This window comes from Notechis scutatus, chromosome 1, assembly GCF_049901735.1.
Source record: "Notechis scutatus isolate UNSWTSFEM ecotype Mainland chromosome 1, rNotScu1.2, whole genome shotgun sequence".
NCBI classification, from domain to species: Eukaryota; Metazoa; Chordata; class Lepidosauria; order Squamata; family Elapidae; genus Notechis; species Notechis scutatus.
Window position 1 is genome coordinate 214,988,384 of NC_142009.1, and position 19,257 is coordinate 215,007,640.

Sequence of the window (19,257 nt, forward strand, 5' to 3'; positions counted from 1 at the left end):
GATTACTGACTGTGAGTGCCTGTGACTGAACTGTTCTTGTTTGCTACTGTTTGCTGATTTACTGCGTAATTCTACTGTTCTACTGTTTGAACTTCTTGCTGAATATCCAGCGTTTGTTCCTCTGGAGAGAGGCACCGGAGGAGGAGAAGATATCTTTATCGGCTGATAAAGATATTGTAAGGACTCTTAACTTGGACTGTAATAGTGAGTCTTACTGGATGGAAATATAGTGAATGACTATTGGACTGAATGACAATGTTTTAAACTCTAAATGGATTAAAAACTATTTAAACTACAAACAGTGTTTGTGTTCAGTGTGTGTATACTCTGGGGCCCTTCCTGGCTTGACTACTGCTGCTACTCTGCTAGGGGTTAATCCCCAAACCCTAACATTGGTTATGGGCCCAGCAGCATAGTCTAACTAACCAGGATATAGCAGAGAGAGTTGGTGTGAGTTGCACATTACTGTAAAAAACAAACTGTTTTAATTAGTTTAAAATAGTTAAAATATCTGAAGAGTAATGGCACAAGTAAATTTGTCACAACTGTCCATGATATCCAGGCTGGATGGAACAAACTATGTTTCATGGTCAATGAAATGTAGTTTACTTCTACGTAAAGAAGGTTTGTGGGACATTATAGCAAACCCACCAGATGTGAGTAGCTGGGATCCTGCTGATGATGATGATAAAGAAAAGTTACAAGACTTTAAACTACAGAATGAGCAGGCTTTATGCATCATAGGACTGACTCTCTGTGATCAGCAGCTTGTCCATATTCGTGGAGAAGAAAATGCTGCAAACTGCTGGGAGAACCTCAGGAAGATTTATGTTCGGGACAGTGTAGGAGCACATATAAATCTTACACGGAAGCTTTTTCGAACGCATCTTCAGAGGAATGGAGATATGTTAGTTCATTTAAACTGTATGAAAAGCATTTTTCAAGAATTGCAAGAAAAAGAGCTTATATTTAATGAACTGCAACAAGTCTACATAATATTATCTTCATTAGATCAAAGCTATGATGACTATGTAACTTCGTTGGAAGTATTGCCTAAGGATAGCCTCTCATTAACCGAGATAACAGGCAGGATACTAGAAGAAGCCAGAAGAAGGCGTGAGCGTGACCAGCTGAGAGAAGATAAGAAAGAAGAGAAATTATCTTCAAAGCTTGAAAGAAACCAGCAAAGCAAATTAAAGCACCCCGAAGAAGAGAATTTATCTTCGACGGCATACACAATTAAAAAGTGTTTTAATTGTGGAGGCAGAGGACATTTGGCAAGATACTGCAAAAAGAGAAAAAGCCAGAATATAAAAAAGCCAAAGAAAGCATTTGAACTAGCCATGTTTAGCAACTCTGATGTGAAGAATGATCTATGGGTGGTTGACAGTGGCGCATCCCACTGCATCACAAGAGATAAGACAAAATTTATAAAAATGTCTAAAAGCTCTCAACATATATCACTTGCCAATGGCTGGAATCTTAAAGCGAAAGGTGAAGGTTTTGCACATTGTCCGTGCATAAACCAGGATATAAAAATGTTGTATGTACCACAACTAAAGTTTAATTTGCTTTCAGTAAGGGTATTAGATAAATTAGGTTATGTAATTACTTTTAAAGATAATAATTGCATAATTGAAAAAGATAACAAAAGGGTAACTGCAGCTTTAAATGGAACATTATATGTCTTAGATAATAGTAAGAAAGGGGAGGCACAGACTGTATTTAATAATATAAAACCTTATAATGAATGTATCCATTTATTGCATAGGCGTTTGGGGCATGTAAATTTTAAAATGCTAAAACGTACAGTTGAGTTATCTGAAGGAATAAGGTTAAAACCTTGTGATAAATATTTGCGTTGTAATGTTTGCTGTGAAGATAAGAGCAAGGTATTGCCTGCAAATAGGCTAAATGGTTTCAAAACAAAAGAACCTTTAGAAGTAGTATTTGCAGACATAATAGGTCCAAAGAAACCCAGTATGGGGGGTGCTAGATATATACTGAGCATTATGGACCATTATTCTAGATATGGGTTTTGCTATTTAATGAAAAGCAAAACTGAAACATATCAACATTTTTTCAATTGGCTTAGGTTTGCTGAAAGAAAAACTAAAAGGCAACTGATAACCCTGGTGACAGATAATGGTACGGAATTTATTAATAACAAATTCCAGAACAGACTTAAGATAGCTGGAATAGAGCATAAGAAGTCTGCTCCATACAGGCCAGAACATAACGCTTTTATTGAAAGAAGAGGCCAAACACTACAGGCAATGGTTAGAACAATGTTAAATGATTCTGGGTTACCTGATTCTTTGTGGGGGGAGGCTACAATGTGTGCTAATAACATATTGAACAACGTTGTTAATACAACAACAGGTGAAATACCATTTACCAGGTGGCATGGCAGGAAACCTGACCTAAGTTACCTGCACACATTTGGTGCACCAGCATGGGTGCATATTCCTGCACAACTCAGAAAAAAAGGGCAACATAGAGCTAAAAGATTTTTCTTCGTTGGTTATCAGGCAAACCATAGGGCATATAGATTTTGGGAGAAAGGCACATCTAAAGTGTTATGTAGTGCTAGTGCCCAATTTCTAGAAAATGAAGGATGGGAGAAATTAGAACAGGATGCCAATAAAGATGTAATTATTGAATCCTATAGAAATCCCATTAGTTATCCCTGTAACTTTAAAAATAAAGTAAAGAGACAAATACAGGATGAAATAGTGCCCATAAAGGAAGAAACAGATTCAATAGCTGAACAGGATGAGGAAGATGAACAGGTAGTAGTTCAACAAAGTCCTCCTGTAAGCCCTGTAATTCCCAGAAGAACTACACGTGTATCTAGACCGCCTGATAGGTACCAGGCTAACACAGTGTGCCAGATTAATCAAGTTCCTAATTCTGTTGAAGAAATTAAAAAGTATCCTACTAAGGAAAAAGAAAGTTGGTATGCAGCAATGAATAAGGAACTGAATTCATTAAGAGATATGAAGGTGTATGAGAATGCCAAATTACCTGTAGGTAAGAAATCCATTGGCTGCAAATGGATATTTAAGGTAAAAACAGATAAGGATGGCAATTTAATCCATAAGGCAAGGTTAGTAGCCCAAGGTTTTAGGCAGAATGCCAATGACTACGATGAGGTGTTTGCACCTAGTCTTAAGGCAGCAACCTTGAGGGCAGCTTTAGTGTGGGCAGCTAGTAAAAACTATATAGTTAACCATCTAGATGTGGAAACTGCTTACTTGCACGCCCCATTAAAACATACTATTTATATGAAAAAACCTGTTGGTATTAAAAGTGAAAATAAGGATAATAATGATTGTTGGTTGTTAAAGAAAAGCCTCTATGGTCTTAAACAATCAGGCTATGAATGGAACCAGTATATTGTAAAGGAACTAGACAATATAGGATTTAAAGCTGGTTTAGCCGATCCATGTCTGTTTAAGAGGGAGACAAATGGGAAAGTATCATTATTATTACTATTCACAGATGACATTGCATTGATTACTGAAACTAATGATGAAGCAAATAAAATAATAGCATCATTAGGAAAGAGAATAAAGATCAAGCAATTAGGGGAGATAAAGAAGTATCTCGGTTTGAATATAAAGAAAACACGGAAAGGTTTTAAGATATCTCAGGAAGATAAGATAAGCAAATTGCTAAAAGATTACAAGATGGAGCTTTGTAAGCCGGCTAAGACTCCAATGAGTCAGGAGTTTAGCAACACTGATGAACAAAGCCCGGAGTTTGATAAGGTGATTTATCAATCTTTAATAGGTAGTTTGTCTTATATTAGCAATTGGTCTAGACCAGATATATCGTACTGCGTGAATCAGTTGGCTAGATTCAATTCTGCACCATGTGAAAGACACTGGATTGCAGCTAAGAGGATATTAAGATATCTTAAAAAGACAATGAATTATTCATTGTATTTAGAACCAAAGGGTGATTTAATTCTGAGTGCTTATGCAGATGCTAGCTTTGCATCAGAAAGAGACACTAGAAAGTCGACTTCAGGAACAGCCATAATGCTGGGTAAGACATTAATAGGCTGGAAGTCAATAAGACAACAGCATATAAGTTTGTCTACTATGGAGGCAGAATTCTCCTGTTTATCTCTGTTATGTACAGAATTAATAATGTATAAACAAATGTTAATTGATATAGGTATAACTGTGGATTATCCTATAATTATACATGAAGATAATCAGGCAGCAATTCAAATGGCCACAAATATTGGAATAAAAACAAGGAGCAAACATACAGATCTTAGATATCTAAACGTGAGACAATCTGTAAGAAGTAAGATGATTCAGCTAGAGTACTGTATGTCGGAGGACAATTTAGCTGATAATTTTACTAAAGCCCAAGGTGCCAGTAAGCACCAGGAGAGTTGTGAAAACTATGGGGTTAGATTGTAAAGGTATTATATATTTATTTCACCCAAAAGGGGAGTATGTTAGGTATAACATTGATACCAAATATGGTTTGGGTGAATAAATATATAAAACTTAGATATCATGGTTTAAGTGCTTATCACTTTAAGCACAATGCTGCAGGCAATTAGCCGATTAAGGGTGCGGTTAGAAGTTACAATATAAGGAAGCATTAGAAGCTGGAAAGCTTCCTGCGACTAACTGTGTCTTACTGTGACTAACTGTGATTACTGACTGTGAGTGCCTGTGACTGAACTGTTCTTGTTTGCTACTGTTTGCTGATTTACTGCGTAATTCTACTGTTCTACTGTTTGAACTTCTTGCTGAATATCCAGCGTTTGTTCCTCTGGAGAGAGGCACCGGAGGAGGAGAAGATATCTTTATCGGCTGATAAAGATATTGTAAGGACTCTTAACTTGGACTGTAATAGTGAGTCTTACTGGATGGAAATATAGTGAATGACTATTGGACTGAATGACAATGTTTTAAACTCTAAATGGATTAAAAACTATTTAAACTACAAACAGTGTTTGTGTTCAGTGTGTGTATACTCTGGGGCCCTTCCTGGCTTGACTACTGCTGCTACTCTGCTAGGGGTTAATCCCCAAACCCTAACAGGCGGGGCTTTAGAATGGCGAGTGACAAGTTCCACTTTTTCTTCTGCATTTTAGTGATTAAAGGGGTGAGGGGAACGCACCCCACAGGGGATTAAGCTTTTTCATATTTTTTTTCTTAATCCCATGGAATCTATTCAAGTTCTCACAGAATTCTAAAAGTTTGGTGGAATTCAGTTTGAAAAACCCAATTAAAAACTGATTTAATTTTTTTGCATGGAAGAAAAAGTATATAAATGAATTGATTAATTTATCCCTGTTGGATAAACTTCCAAAATCCTGTTTTTTCTCTCTTTACAATGAATATGTTCCCTCAAGTCGAGTTTATCTAGTGGTACAAAGATGAGATTAATTTTTACTGTCATTTAAATAACACTGCATTGCAAAACTCACTGGCAATACAGAATGAGAATGATACCAAAATTCGGGATCTGCATAGAGGCCCAGTAGAAATCTCTACTACATCCTGTGACTTAAGCACAGATGACCTAAGTTACTTTTAGTTAATGTGGTTTTCATATTTATTCTTTCCTCCCTCACAGGTACTTTAAGTCTTCTGGAACTTGGAGAGGATTACACATTCTCCTTGCCTTGTGCATATGCTCGGTCAATTTTGACAGTCCCCTGGGTAGAACTGGGAGGGAAAGTCAGTGTTAATTGTGCAAAAACTGGATATTCTGCAAGTATTACATTTCATACCAAGCCTTTCTATGGTGGCAAACTTCACCGGCAAGTATTCCTGCTGGCAGGACTTTTTTTTTAAAAAAAATTTTTTTTACTGCTGTGCAATATTTATTGTAAATTGATTGCGTGTGTTTCTGAAATGCTCTTGTAACAAGATACTAGACATCAAAGTAATTATGTCTCAACTCATCTTTTTGTTAATGTTGAAAACTTGGAAAATGAATCGAAAGAAGTCAAATCATTTTTGTAAAACGCTTTTAAATTTAATTTCAAAGTAACCTTCGATGGCTTAACAAAATTATATAAATTTTGTCAGATTTAAGTTCCAAGCAAAAACATCCAATAAATGCCTTTGCTTATCTTGACTCTAAGGCCATAATTGCCAAACAGTATGTCTAGATAGGTATTTTCTTACTTTCCCCCCAGCTTTTAAAAAAAGAGGAATAATGGTTTCTTCAACTTTATTTGAAGAACCTTAATGTATCATCTATTCTGGAGCAGTGGTCGCCAAGCGGTGGGCCACAGCCCACGAGAAAATTTTGGTGGTCCGCAGAGAAATGTCACCCCCCAGAGCACACCCCCCAAGCAATTAATCCAGGCTGTGGGGGAACATAAGGCTGCGCTGCCCACATGGCACACGGGAACACAAGGCTTGTGTCGCTTGCATTAGGAACAATACAAGGTAGTGAGAGGAGGGGGGAAAGGGCAGGGGGGGGGAAACTTGCCTGGCCACCGGGCTGCTTCTTTCTGCTTCTTTCTGCTTCTGCTTTTGGCTGCATGGAAGGAAAGCAGCAAAAGCCTTTCTCTCCCCCAAACTCCGCCAGAAATGAGACTTTGGGACCCTGCAAGGAATTCTGCTCCAAGAGGCTGCGCCGGCAAAGACTCATTTCTGGCGAAGTTTGGGGGGAGAGAAAGAAAGACTTCTGCTGCTTGTGCTGCTTTCCTTGCATGAAGCCTGAGAATGGAGCTCAAAGGCAGGCTAGGAATGTGGCTGCCTTGGAGGGGATGGGGGTGGTATGTGAGGAAGAGAGAGAAAGAGAAAGAAAATCACCAGCCCTCGAAGTTAGATGGTTTTAGGAATATTTGGAAATGGTCTTCCCAGTCCTAGTCTGAAAATACTACAGGTATCCCAGGTTACACTGTGCAGTTTTCTGCAAAACCTGATTTTCTAGCAGCCAATGGTTTACCAAGCCCGAATCAAGGTTTTCCAAGGGTTATTGTGCCAGGTTTGAAAATTGCTGCACTCATCAGAGCCTTCTCTACATGCCAGTATTCCAGTCAGAGGAAGCTCTTTTTGGCAGTGGTGTCTTCATTTCGGGATATTTCTCCCAGCCCCTGAAGTAGTGAAATGTAATACACTTAGTCTATTACTTAGCAGCATAGAATTAGATTAAACAAAAAAAAAAAATCAACTGCTTGATATCTTCATTCAAAATGGAGAAAATGTTCCAGCGACTGTGATTCTATAGAAATCTGTCTTTCAGAAGGGGATTGGTGTGACTTCCAGTTCGGGCTTCTTCAGCAACGGACCGAAATCCGCGATCATGCGCGGTTTTGATCCGTGCTCACCGCTGGAGAGCCCTGAGCCGCCTAGATTTGGGGCTGAAGCCACCCTGTAGAGGTGGTGAAGAAGGGGGAGCGGGGTTGAGGAGAGCCGCATCTCTCTTCCTCGGCTGGCCATTACTCCCTTTCCCAAAGGCGGTTGCAGCAGTGGTCAGAAATGGCCACCTCAAAGAAGAACCCAACCGGACAAGGTTGTGCAGGAGGAAGTTTAAAGGAGAAAGTTTGACTGACCCGGTTGAATGGAGAACATCTATTTAAGGTACCTGGAACCAGAATTTTAAAGACTAATACTATTCCTAAAAAAGATCTTAAGCAGCGAAAGAGAAAGGGAAAGGAAACGGAATTGGCTTTTTTCCCCTCTCATATTGACAGTTTTAATTGACTTGGAACGTTAAGAAGAAGAGATTCAAATAAGAAATTGATACTAATCCACTTTGACATTAATAGGCTATTTTTAGCTGAAAATAAAGTTTCAAAGGGATAAAGATTCTTGGATAATTTAAAATTTTTCTTTAAAAAGAAAGAAAGCAGAGAAGGGAAAAAGGAAAAAAGAGGATGGAATCTGGAAAATGGAGGAGACCACCTGGAACTTAAAAAAATCAATAGTGGAATTTTAACAAGGCTTGCAAAAGATACATTGTAGCTGAAACTTTGTTACAAGATAACAAATCCCCTGGAAAGAGAAAGTGAGAAAAGAAGCAAGAAACAGTTTTGGATTATTGGATGATTCCTGGAATTTTGGATGGTGGATCCTAATGAAACAAAATAAAATCAATTGGGGGTTGTCTAAAAATTTTTTAAATGGCATCACTCCTTAAAGAATTAAAAATGAAACTTAAAGAACAAAAAGAAGCACAAGAGGGAAGAGGATCTTTTGGCTTCATATTTCAATTTTTAAAAATGGAGATTTTGAACTATGAAAAACAACAAGATATGCTGGCAGAACAAGAAGGGCGGGATAAAGAAGAAGCCATCTTTAATGACCAAGCAACTTTAAGCGGGGTAAAAAAGGGAAAGGGGGGAAAGGGAGTTAAAAACTTAAGCAACAACCAAAAAAAGTAGTTTGAAAAGCAATCATAATATCAAGAAGAAGCAGAAGGAAGGATCACAGAAGGGAGAATCAGATAGAAAGGGAAATAAAAAGGGGAGGGAGAAGAAGAGAGGGAAGAGGGAAAGGAAAAGAAGCTACAAAGGACAGAAACAAGATATAAAGGTACAGGAAAAGCATACAAGAATTAAAGGTATAAACCTATTTAAAAGACACAGAGACAATGGTTAAAATTTAACTTAAGGAGAGGATTCTGCAAGGGTGCATGGGATAGCATTGTTATATTAGAGATAGAAAAGGGTTAGAAAATATGTTTAAATGATTAAAGTGGTAGAAAAAATTTGTATTGATGTGTAATGGAATATTTGTAAAGAGAATAAGGCTCTCAATGATTTAAAAAGAAAGTTAAAAAAAACCTGAAAAGAAACATGGAAGATTTTTATCAGTTGACAAGATGAATTTGAATAAGAATAATAATTTTATTGACTACTGTTAATAACTATTGTTTTGTTTTTTTTATTTAAAGACAGTAATAAGTAAAATATGAAACATAGATGATTAAAGTGAAAGACAACTGATATTACTAGGTAATGTTTGTTAAAAGAAATAGAAATGTAAAAGATTGTTACTAATATTAATGGCAGAGCTGTACTTGAATAGAATAATTATTCCATTTACTATTGTTATACATATATACACAGATATATATGTTTTCTTAAATTTTCGCGGGTATTTATATGTATGGTATTCAGCTCTGTTCGGGTATTTTCCCAAGTCATTATAGTTGTGCTTTTAAAGTTGTAGCGACGTTTCAGCAGAATCTCATCTGCCATCATCAGGCTTGTGATGATGACGAACACAATACACAAGCCTGATGATGGCAGATGAGATTCTGCCAAAACGTCGCTACAACTTTAAAAGCACAACTATAATGACGTGGGAAAATATCCGAACAGAGTTGAATACCATACAGATATATATACATATATACTTTTCTTTTTTAAGAATTTAGTGTGTATTTTTAAGGGAATTCTGTACCAAGCAGAATTTGATTGAAAATAAGTATGTGTTATAAAATAGAGGTTAAAAAAATGAATGTTATAACTATAAAGGTGTAACTTAAATTTTTAAACAAGATTTGAAAAAAGATACAAAGTTGTTACACTCCAGTCTAGTAATTACAGGGGAAAATTTGTTTCATGAGAAAAGATAATATGAAATTGTAAACAGGACAGACGAAAGTATAAAAACATTGATTAGAAAGATTTTAAAAATTAGAAAAAGATATGTAATTGAATTAAGAAAGGAATGAGATAATTTAAAATAAGGCTATAGGAAGTAAAGAAAGGGAAAAGCTGTTGAAAAAATTACAAACATAGTTATAAGATATGGATTAGAATGTATAAGATGTATTGAGTTTATGTCTGTATGGAGTAGTGATAACCCGGGGTCACGCTGTTCTCAAAAAAAGATATTTTATTTGTATTTATATGTTTTGTGAAAACTTAAATAAAACTTTTATTTAAAAAAGTGGGGGGTGGATTGGTGTATGGTGTTCTATATGTAGTTTGGTCCTAAGTCATTCTACAGTGAAAGGATCATAGTTTGAGAGAAAAACAGAACATTCTAGAGCAGGGGTGTCAAACTCAAGGCCTAGGGACAGGATCTGGCTCACAGGGTGCTTAGATCTGGCCTGGGGGCCCACCCTGGAAACAGCAAAGGAGCGGCCTGCAGTGTCTCTGCCAGTGAAAAGGGAGCTTGGGAGTGTCCCAGGCTCCATTTTGGGCCACAATGACCTTCTGAAACCTTCTGCCTGTGAAAATGGAGCTCAGGGAGGCCACGGCCCTCCCAAGCTGTTTTTGCTAGCAGTGGCCTGCATTGTGGCCCAAAATGGAGCCCAGGAGGGCCGTCATGGCTGAAAACGGAGCCTCAGTGAGTGACATAGAGCCACTCCCAGGTCAAACACAACCCTGATGCGGCCCTCAATGAAATCGAATTTGACCACCCCTGTTCTAGAGGACAATGGGATGGTCCATACCCAGAACAAGTTTATTGAAATTGGACCCTTTGCAGGAAATCAAAATATTATAGCATTGTTGCACAGCAGCATTTGGAAGTATGTGTATGTGTAGCTCCCATTTTCCATCTTTGGTTTATTTTTTTTCTTAGCTATTTTGTTTGTCCTTAGATATCCATCAGAGATGGAGAAAAAGTATTCTTTAAATACTGCTGTAATAAGGAGTAGTATTTTTCTCAGGCATTATACATTCATTGTACATTTCATTAGGGAATATATTGCTAATGGTCAAAATTCTGCAAGATGAATTGCTTCTTTGCTTAAATAACATTTTGTGATTTATTTTCTGGCTGTGGTAGTTTCATTTCTACTTGCTTATACTAATTAATTGTATTATTTGAATAGTATAAGTTCTGTATAACATTATATAAAATGAATTTAATTGATTTATACTGTAGGTAGAAAAGCAAGATCAGTGTATCAGAAAAACTTGCAGTTTTTTTTATCCATTCCAAATTTTACTGCCTATTAGAATGTATACTGAGTATAATATCTCTTTTTAAGAGGAATCTTAGCTACACACTACAATGTAAGCAAAAATACTGTTTTGGTGGTATATTAAACTGGGCAAAGAGCCATTGTTATTTTATTCATTATACTTTTAACATTACAATATACCATCTGCTTTTAACAGTATATTTATTATCCTGTATTGGGTGATTATTAATAGTAAAAACAATTTTATTTATTTTAAAATAAAAAATTCATTTTACATAAAGCTTAGTGAAGAGAATGCAAAAAATGAACAGTTTTCATTAGCGTGCGAAATGCAAGTTGTTGTTTTTTAATAGGGATATAAATAAGGTTACAGGCAGTGGCCATTTATAACTCTGCCAAGTTCTGCATTACTCCTTGTTTATAAATTTGAGCAATATATCATGGTCATCTCCAGGTTATCTTTTATCACATCTTTTTTTCTGCTGCTTTCAGGGTCACGGGTGAGGTGAAGCAGAATGCTACTAACACAGTGGTTTGTAAAGTACAAGGTGAATGGAATAGTATCCTTGAGTTCACTTACAGTAACGGAGAAACTAAATGTATGGATTTGTCAAAGTTGTCTGTGACACGGAAAAGGGTGCGGCCCATAGAAAAGCAAGGGCCATTCGAATCCAGGTGAGAGAAACTGTTTTCAAAATGATCTCTTAATGGAATATAACTTCAGGTGCCTACAGTATGTAGCTCAGGCTATACGATTCCGCTCATGTTCAACTGAAGATCATTATTTGACGTGCCAGCATTTGTGCATGTGTTTTGTATGTCTATTACAATAGGCAAACTATGGCCTGCAAGCAGCATGTGGTCCTCAGAATACATTTAATTTTAGGCTATTGGATCTGGGAGGAGGGACCGACCTTAGCTGCTTTTAAAGAATAAAACTGCAAGCAGTTCATTGTCTAGAGGCTTTTTGCTCCCATTCATGAATTTAAAAACCTGAATTGCACCTACTGAATGGACTGGAAAATTGGCTCTGACCCTTGCTGGGATATTACTGTTTTTCTGATGATGGACCTTCCAGTATCTAATTGGTTGGAGGAGCAAGATGCAGCCCTTCACCAAGGAAAAGCTATCTACCCCTTTCCTAGGATTGTTCATCAGTGCAACTTGTCCATTCAGTGCCACTGTCTGTTTCCAGTTGTATCTAACTTGATATATAATGGCAGTGATTTACTCATTTTTATCAAGTGTGTCCAATTATTAAATATTGAGTTTTCCAATCTTTTATTTTAAGAGAGGCATATCCATATAGGAAATGCAGGGAGGTCTTAACTCTTAAGTGGGTGATAGTTTCATTCTAGTGCACATTGAAATATAACCAATTGTTGGGCATTTCCTTGTGTCTTTCAATCCCCCTTTACATAAATCAGAGAGGAATCATCCATTCTCTTAATTGGAAAACTAACCACAGATACAGATATCACATGTGTCTCCTCAGTGACAACAATTGTTTTTGGAACATGGGGTTTGTGGTGAACTTGAAATACAATGCTAAATTCCTTACTTTGGGTGGGGGGGACATAGTATCTTGGACATTGCAGGAGAATGCTGGAAGAAATTACACATGGGCTGCTTGTTTAGTGCTAGCGTGAGATTTCAGGGGTTAGTTGGACAGAACTTTAAAAGATGACCTTCTAATCCAGTGTTTCTCAACCTTGGCAACCTTAAGACATGTGGTAGACTTCAACTCCTAGAATTCCCCAGCCGGCATGCCTTAAAGTTGCCAAGGTTGAGAAACACTGTTCTAATCCTTTGCCTTACAATGATCGTTTGAGCTGAGATAGGCCTGAGGGGGGATATTTGTAAGATCAGGGGAGTCATTAGCAAAAAAACAAAGGATGAAACAAGTATCCATTCTGGTTTAAAGGCTCTATTTTTAGAGAACACAGTGTTTCGATGAAGAAGGTGACAATACCTGTTTTTCGCCCCATGGGATGATAATAAGTGAATTGTGGAACGAGAATGGGAAAGGGCTGAGGAAAATTTAAAGGTAAAAGTGGGAAGGGAAGAGAATACCCATAGTTTTAACCAAGAGATTAGAAAAGTTTATTTAGCAAGAGAGGGCATTCCAGGACCCAATTGAGGGGCAAAGCAGATCTGAGCAGCTGTTGGAAAGAAGCACTTATTTTCAGCCTATTAATCATCCAATACTTGAGAACTGTTTGTTTGGTTTTTTGGTTCAAATAAATCTATGATCCTAGCACCTGAAGGACAGCAAGGGCAGGTTCCTGGAGTATTCAATAATGTCTTTCTCGCCTCATGCCACTTTTTTACACCATTCTGTTTATACTCGTGGTCTTGCATTTAGTAAAGGTGGCAAACAGCCTCGGTTTAAATTCCCTTCCTTCCTTTCAAATTCAGGAAGCTGTGGCAACACGTGACGGAGTCCTTGAGGCAAGGGGACATTGAAAAGGCCACAGAACATAAGAAAGCCCTTGAAGAACAGCAACGAAATGAGGAGAGGCTCCGGATGGAGACAGGCACCCCATGGCAGACGAAATACTTTGTTAAGGATGTAAGTAATGAAACATAAACAGAAAGGTGAACCTTCAAAACCCAAATAGGGCTATTGCGGTATAGCTTTGAAATATCGTGGAGGCCTCAGCTACTGGTTCCCCTGTATGAGTTTCAATGCTTGCAGCATTGGGTAGCACGAGGGTATCTTTCCAGGAGGGCATTTTCTCATGCCTATTTTTATTTCTTGGCATTGCACACAGCCTGTTATCTAAACAGAAGAACAATGCAAGATAAGTTCCTTCCTCCATAGATATGAGATGGAAACTCCTTAGCCAGTGCCCGGCGGGGTTCTTCAGATACATTCAGGTCCCCCTTAACACTTTTTCTCTCTCTGCTCTGGGCGTGTTTGCCATGTGCAAAGGAAGCTGAGAAGAGAGAGGATGGCAGAGAGAGGGTTGCAAGCGGTGTCCTCTTTTGTTCCGCTTCTGTTCCTCCACACACACCCTGCCCCAAGTATATTTTTCCCAGCCCCCAGAAGAGAAGAGATTCATGCCTCTTCTGTTCGCTTTACAAGTTTTCAAATGTAGCTTTGGTTTGGCTTCTTTGTAGAATCATAAGAGTTGAAAGGGATGGGCAGTTCCAGCAACAATCCTCTGGCTTTAAGGCTTGTGCTGAGAAATAGTTTGGCACCTATTCAGAGGGAAGCTTAGTAAATGCTTCTTTGTTTGCCTTTCTGGCTCCTGCTGAACTGAAATCTGCCTTGTCGTAATTCAAGACTCTTATCCCACTCTAGACATTAGAGAAGGGACCATGGCTTTCCTCCAAGCGATCACTCTTCAGGTGGTGAAGTGTGATCACCTCATCTGCCCCTTAACTTTTACCAAGGTTTATCAAGTCCGTTTTTCTTAGATTCTCCTAAGGTCCAGTCTTTGCTCACCTGGTCATTCCCGTAGCCCTTCCCTGCATTTTTCTTATAGTATTTCTAGAACCGGACACAGTATTTGGGGATCAGGCTTAAACAGTGTGAAATGGTTGGATAGGATGATACGATAATCGATAAGGATAATACGATAATACAATAAGAATTCAGAGCAAGGTTTTGGTCAGTCTGGCCTGTTAACTTCAGCCCTGGTTCTGTAAGTATTCAAATTGATTATATCTCTCAGGGGAAAGGATACAATTATACATTAATGTGAGGAAGTTAAAAGCCAAGTTGCTAAAACTTTACCTTTCTTCCTATGTGCACACAGCATGAACTACTTAAAATACATCACAGTTACCGACTGACACAATTCCTTGTCAAATATGAAGTTGACAAAATGCTCTTGCCTTCTCTTTATTTTTATTGTAAAACTGCTGTCCAATCTCAAGACTACGGTAGGCTTCATCTGCCTCCTTTCATTCACATTTATTCCCTGAATTGCTGATGGAGACTGGCGGTAGTTAAGAGGGCTCATCATGGCTGGAATGGGATTTAACAAGGCAGCTATATTGACTTATAATACAAGTTCAAGTCACTAGCACAAGTGTAACGTGCTAGGTAGGAAAATGTCTCAAAACTGACACCAGACCAGATGTCCTGCTGCTCTTTGAAGCTTCAGGTAACTCATTAGTTCTTTTAGATCAAATACAACCCATAGTTTTCTCCTGTGATAATAAGTTCACGGTGTCCTGGGCTCCCATAACCGCTTTTTTTCCTGTCTCCATTCATGTCCACCAGAGGGCAGTCTTCCCTTTAAGTTTTAAACCAGGGGTGTCCAACCTTGGCAACTTTAAGCCTGGAGGACTTCAACTCCCAGAATTCCCCAGCCAGCAAAGCTGGCTGGGGAATTCTGGGAGTTGAAGTCCTCCAGGCTTAAAGTTGCCAAGGTTGGACACCCCTGGTTTAAACCATCCACTGTTGCCTACAATGTCCAAACTTGGTCTGCTGTGGCTTTCAGCTACAGTGAGTGGGAATAATCAAGTTATAGTTTGGGATCTGATATACAGAGCTACAGACTATTTTGATGCTTAGGGCAAAGTGTGATTGCTGTAGGGTTAATGAGGAAACCATTCAAGTATTCAATCCATTCTCTCTCCGCAGGGAGATGGCTGGGTTTATTATAACCCTCTCTGGAAAAAGATGCCTGCAGGACAAAATCATGAAGTGGACACTAACTAGATGCATTTCTACATTATAATTCTTCTCTTTTGTCTAATCTGTACAACTTCCAAAATGCTGTATCTTGACTGAATCCTTTTGGATTTTTATACAATTGCACAAAATTAAATAAGCAGAAAAAGAGTAAAACTTTTAGGGCACTTTAAAGTTGTAGGAAATCAAAAGGTAGGAGAAAGGACATTTCTGGCTATGTTTCTGCTCCCTCGTTTAAAAACCAACCACCTTTATTTGGACATTGCCTTTTTAAGCACACTCTGCAAAAGCTGCCTAAGATTTCTTTTAAAAAAACAAAACAAAAAAAACCAACTAACTTAAATGCAGAGGCATTGAGAATTGGCTAGGCTATTTTGCTCCAATGGATATACATCCGGAATAAAACCAGAACAGTGTTTTTAAAATCTCGGGTTCAGTTTGCACCCATATCTGGACTACTTTAGTGCTCCTGTAAAGAGAAGCCACCTTTTTTTGCTGCTTTGGATTACCTTTTGCTGAAAATCATGAAGAGGAAAACTTTTCATAGATCTGACCTTGAAATCAGTGTTATGGGATGCCTGGATCAGAACTTGATACTAATTTTTAAAGTTGTTTCTTGGAGGGCAGTGCGTGCATAGCTGTGGAAGAATGGGGGATTCGTGTAAGCTACGTCATATTTAAAACACTGTAGTGTAGATTAGAATTGTTAAGGGTTTTTTTCCCCCCTCCTGCCTGCCTGCAAAAAAATAAAGTGGAAGAGGAAGATGGGGCAGAGGGTAAAATTCAGACCAATTTCCAGCTGATTTTTTTTTTCCAGCCTCATTTCCTTCCTGAGCTGTTTATAATTGTTTCACGCTGTAAATACCATGAAATTATTTAGTCTCCTTATAAAAGAAAATTGAGACTTGAATTATGCAACATTTTTTTTTTTAAAAAAAAGCTACTTCCTTTATCTCTCTGCCCCTCTCTCTCCTTGCTCCTTGGGTCATCACCAAAAGTGAGTTAGTGTTCTAAGCTGTCCAGGCAGAGTAATTTCCTTTCTGTTCTCTGTTCAAGGTCAAGCATTTGTATGTGCCCATTGAATAGAAGGACTGTACCTTTAATTTTTCTATAGTACCTGAAAAGGCTTGCTTTTTTGCTATGGGGGTGCATACAAAACCAAATGCAATCTGATATCAGGAACCCATGGTCAGGTAAATGTACCCCTTGTTTTTATATTACCAATATTTTATTGAAGTCCAAGAATTGCTGGCAATTAAGAATAGTACTGATTTATGGCTTTCATTCTTATTACTATGAGCTACCTTAATTTTTCTAAGAGTTGTGCCTTACTCTATTTCTTATGATGTAGTCTTCCAATCAGTGTATATATACCATAGTCAACAAAAACAAAACAGCCTCTTCCTTCCATCATGAAAATGTGTGCGTATGTGTGTTTGTCAAGTGCTTTTATTTTTCTTCCATACACAGGGATATATTAGTATATTTAACCACCCAAACGTGGTTAAATAACCACGCTTGTATTCCACAAAGGCTAAAAAGAACTCAGAGGAATGAGCTGCATACAGGTTGATATGCCCTTGTATTTCTTTTTTTTTTTTTTTTCTTTTCTTTTTGTCGTGAAATGCACTGAAGCCTTACTGTGAGTTGTGTATGATACCATGTGTGATTAACGGGGAGGGACGGAAATAAAATGATCAAAAGGAACTTTTTGTTTTCTCTGCTTTAATAATAATGAAGTAATCAGCGCTGATTGTACTTGGAGCTGCAGAGTGTGGATGCCAAGTTTCCTTTTAATTGCGGATACTGTAAGTATCTCTCTTCTTCCTCCCTTAGAAAAACTCACCTGGCAGTTTATGGCGACTCTAGGTAATTGAGATCTTGCAAGCAAGCACTCCGCTTTCAGGATCTTTAGAATTCTGTTGAGTAACAATGTACTTGGAAATATGTGAACGTTCAATGAGAGGTGCCAATCAATGGGGGAAAAAATGTCAAGACAGTTCATAACTTTAAACAAATCTATCCCAAAATAAGTTTCACCAGTTTCCATAGAACTTCATTTTGGTTATGATATACGCATTGCAGACAGTCACATATATGTAAATAACTGAAACTTATGCATGTAGAAAGTTTTATGATGTAATCCAATTGTAACTCAAGCTTTATATCAGGATGATATAAATGAATTCCCTGAATTCACAAGGAAAACTAAGGAACTTGGATGAGAAGGATGTTTGTGCTGAAAAGTCCTAATGGCTGTTTAGGGGACCAGATAAATTGGCTTGAAATAGATAATTTGTTTATGCTTCTTAGATATAGGGTGGGGGGGAGAATTAAAGAACAAGCGATTCACATTTTCTTCAGTTAAAATATGGACTGGCTGTAATGGAGAAAAGATTGTTTCTAAGCAAAATTCACAATGTTACTTCAGGATTGAGCTAACAGATTTAAATTTTGGACTCATATTGGTTGACAGTTTCTTTAAATGATGTAACAGAATGGTTCACAGCAAAGACATTGGGTTAACACATTCCAAGAAGTGATTTCTAAACCATTCCTTTAAACCCATAATGGCGTGGTTCCCACATATGTAAGACGCAAATCATGGCTTTAAAACTGTGATGGTGGTTTTTATATGTCACATTTAAACCCAAAGCCAAACTGTAATCTGGCTTGGTGCATTATCTGAATCTCTATTAAAACTAGGAAATCTGTGATAAGAATTTGGTTATTAAAAAATAAGACCGCTCAGCTTTTACCCTCTTAACTTCTGTAAAGTATTCTTTAGAAAAAAAGATAGACTGGGTCAATATTTAGTCCATCTTGTAGAATTAATGTTTAAGAAGAAAAATGTTTAAAATGCAAAAACAAATGCCTTGTGCATTAATGTATCTGCTTTAGCATGAGTGGTCTTTATTCACACAGCAAGGTTTACCAGTGCAGTAGCCCTTATAGTACCACTTTCCATTCTGCTGATGTGAAATCTGCAGAGTGATTAATTCTTGGAATACTGTTGCATTTCACTACATTTTTAAAAAGTATTAAATGATTAAGATTCTGTGTTGAAGCAAACCTTAATATAATCTAATATAAATGGGTCTTACACATTTTTTATCTGTCCAGGAGACTAAATGATGGGGCATATATTTCTTGGAAGACATGCCCTATTGGTGGTTCTGTCCTGCTTTTATTTCTCTAGTCATTGGATGTTCCTGTCATTATTCTGGTTCTCATCTCTTGAACAACCCATTTTGTTTGCTTCATTGTCGATGCTGTTGTTGTTGAGAATGTCATCACAATCTGTTTGTTCCATCAAGTTGAATCGCTCTGCAACACAATGAGCTGTAAGTCTAGCTTCGGGGTCATGATCCCAGCATTCTGTGATGGTGTCGCACAGAAAATGCATTCCCTGAAATGAACAAGAAGGAAACTATTATGTAACTTCCATTTTAAAGCAAATCATGCTGTAAATCCATAAAAGTAAGATTCCTAGATCTAACTCTTACTGGAAATTTCATGCAGGTCAATTTGCAATATTTAGACATTCTAATTTTATAATGGTAATTTTTTTTAAAAAAAATTATTTGGGTTTTCACAAAAAAAACATAATATAAATAAAACATCTTTTTTTGAAAATAGCATGGTCCTGGGTTATCACTTCTTCATACAGACACAAACTCAATTTCATGCTCATTTTTGTGTTCTCTTCCATATCTTATTACTGTTTTACA

General features: G+C 37.5%; 2 protein-coding genes across 4 annotated transcripts in view; one reads left to right on the forward strand and one right to left on the reverse strand.

The window, feature by feature from the left end:
• Nucleotides 1–17,233, forward strand: part of OSBPL11 (oxysterol binding protein like 11) — a 63,879-nt gene extending 46,646 nt beyond the window's left edge. For both annotated transcript variants that reach the window (XM_087950183.1, XM_087950184.1), the window contains exons 10-13: nucleotides 5,611–5,797; nucleotides 11,371–11,553; nucleotides 13,297–13,450; nucleotides 15,476–17,233. In XM_087950183.1, the coding sequence (XP_087806309.1) occupies nucleotides 5,611–5,797; nucleotides 11,371–11,553; nucleotides 13,297–13,450; nucleotides 15,476–15,553 (602 nt within the window). In that variant the 3' untranslated portion in view covers nucleotides 15,554–17,233. The remainder of the gene's footprint in view (nucleotides 1–5,610; nucleotides 5,798–11,370; nucleotides 11,554–13,296; nucleotides 13,451–15,475) is intronic.
• Nucleotides 16,958–19,257, reverse strand: part of LOC113410743 (TGF-beta receptor type-2-like) — a 56,682-nt gene continuing 54,382 nt past the window's right edge. For both annotated transcript variants that reach the window (XM_026665436.2, XM_087950185.1), the window contains one exon: nucleotides 16,958–18,935. In XM_026665436.2, coding sequence (XP_026521221.1) covers nucleotides 18,726–18,935 — 210 coding nt within the window. In that variant the 3' untranslated portion in view covers nucleotides 16,958–18,725. The remainder of the gene's footprint in view (nucleotides 18,936–19,257) is intronic.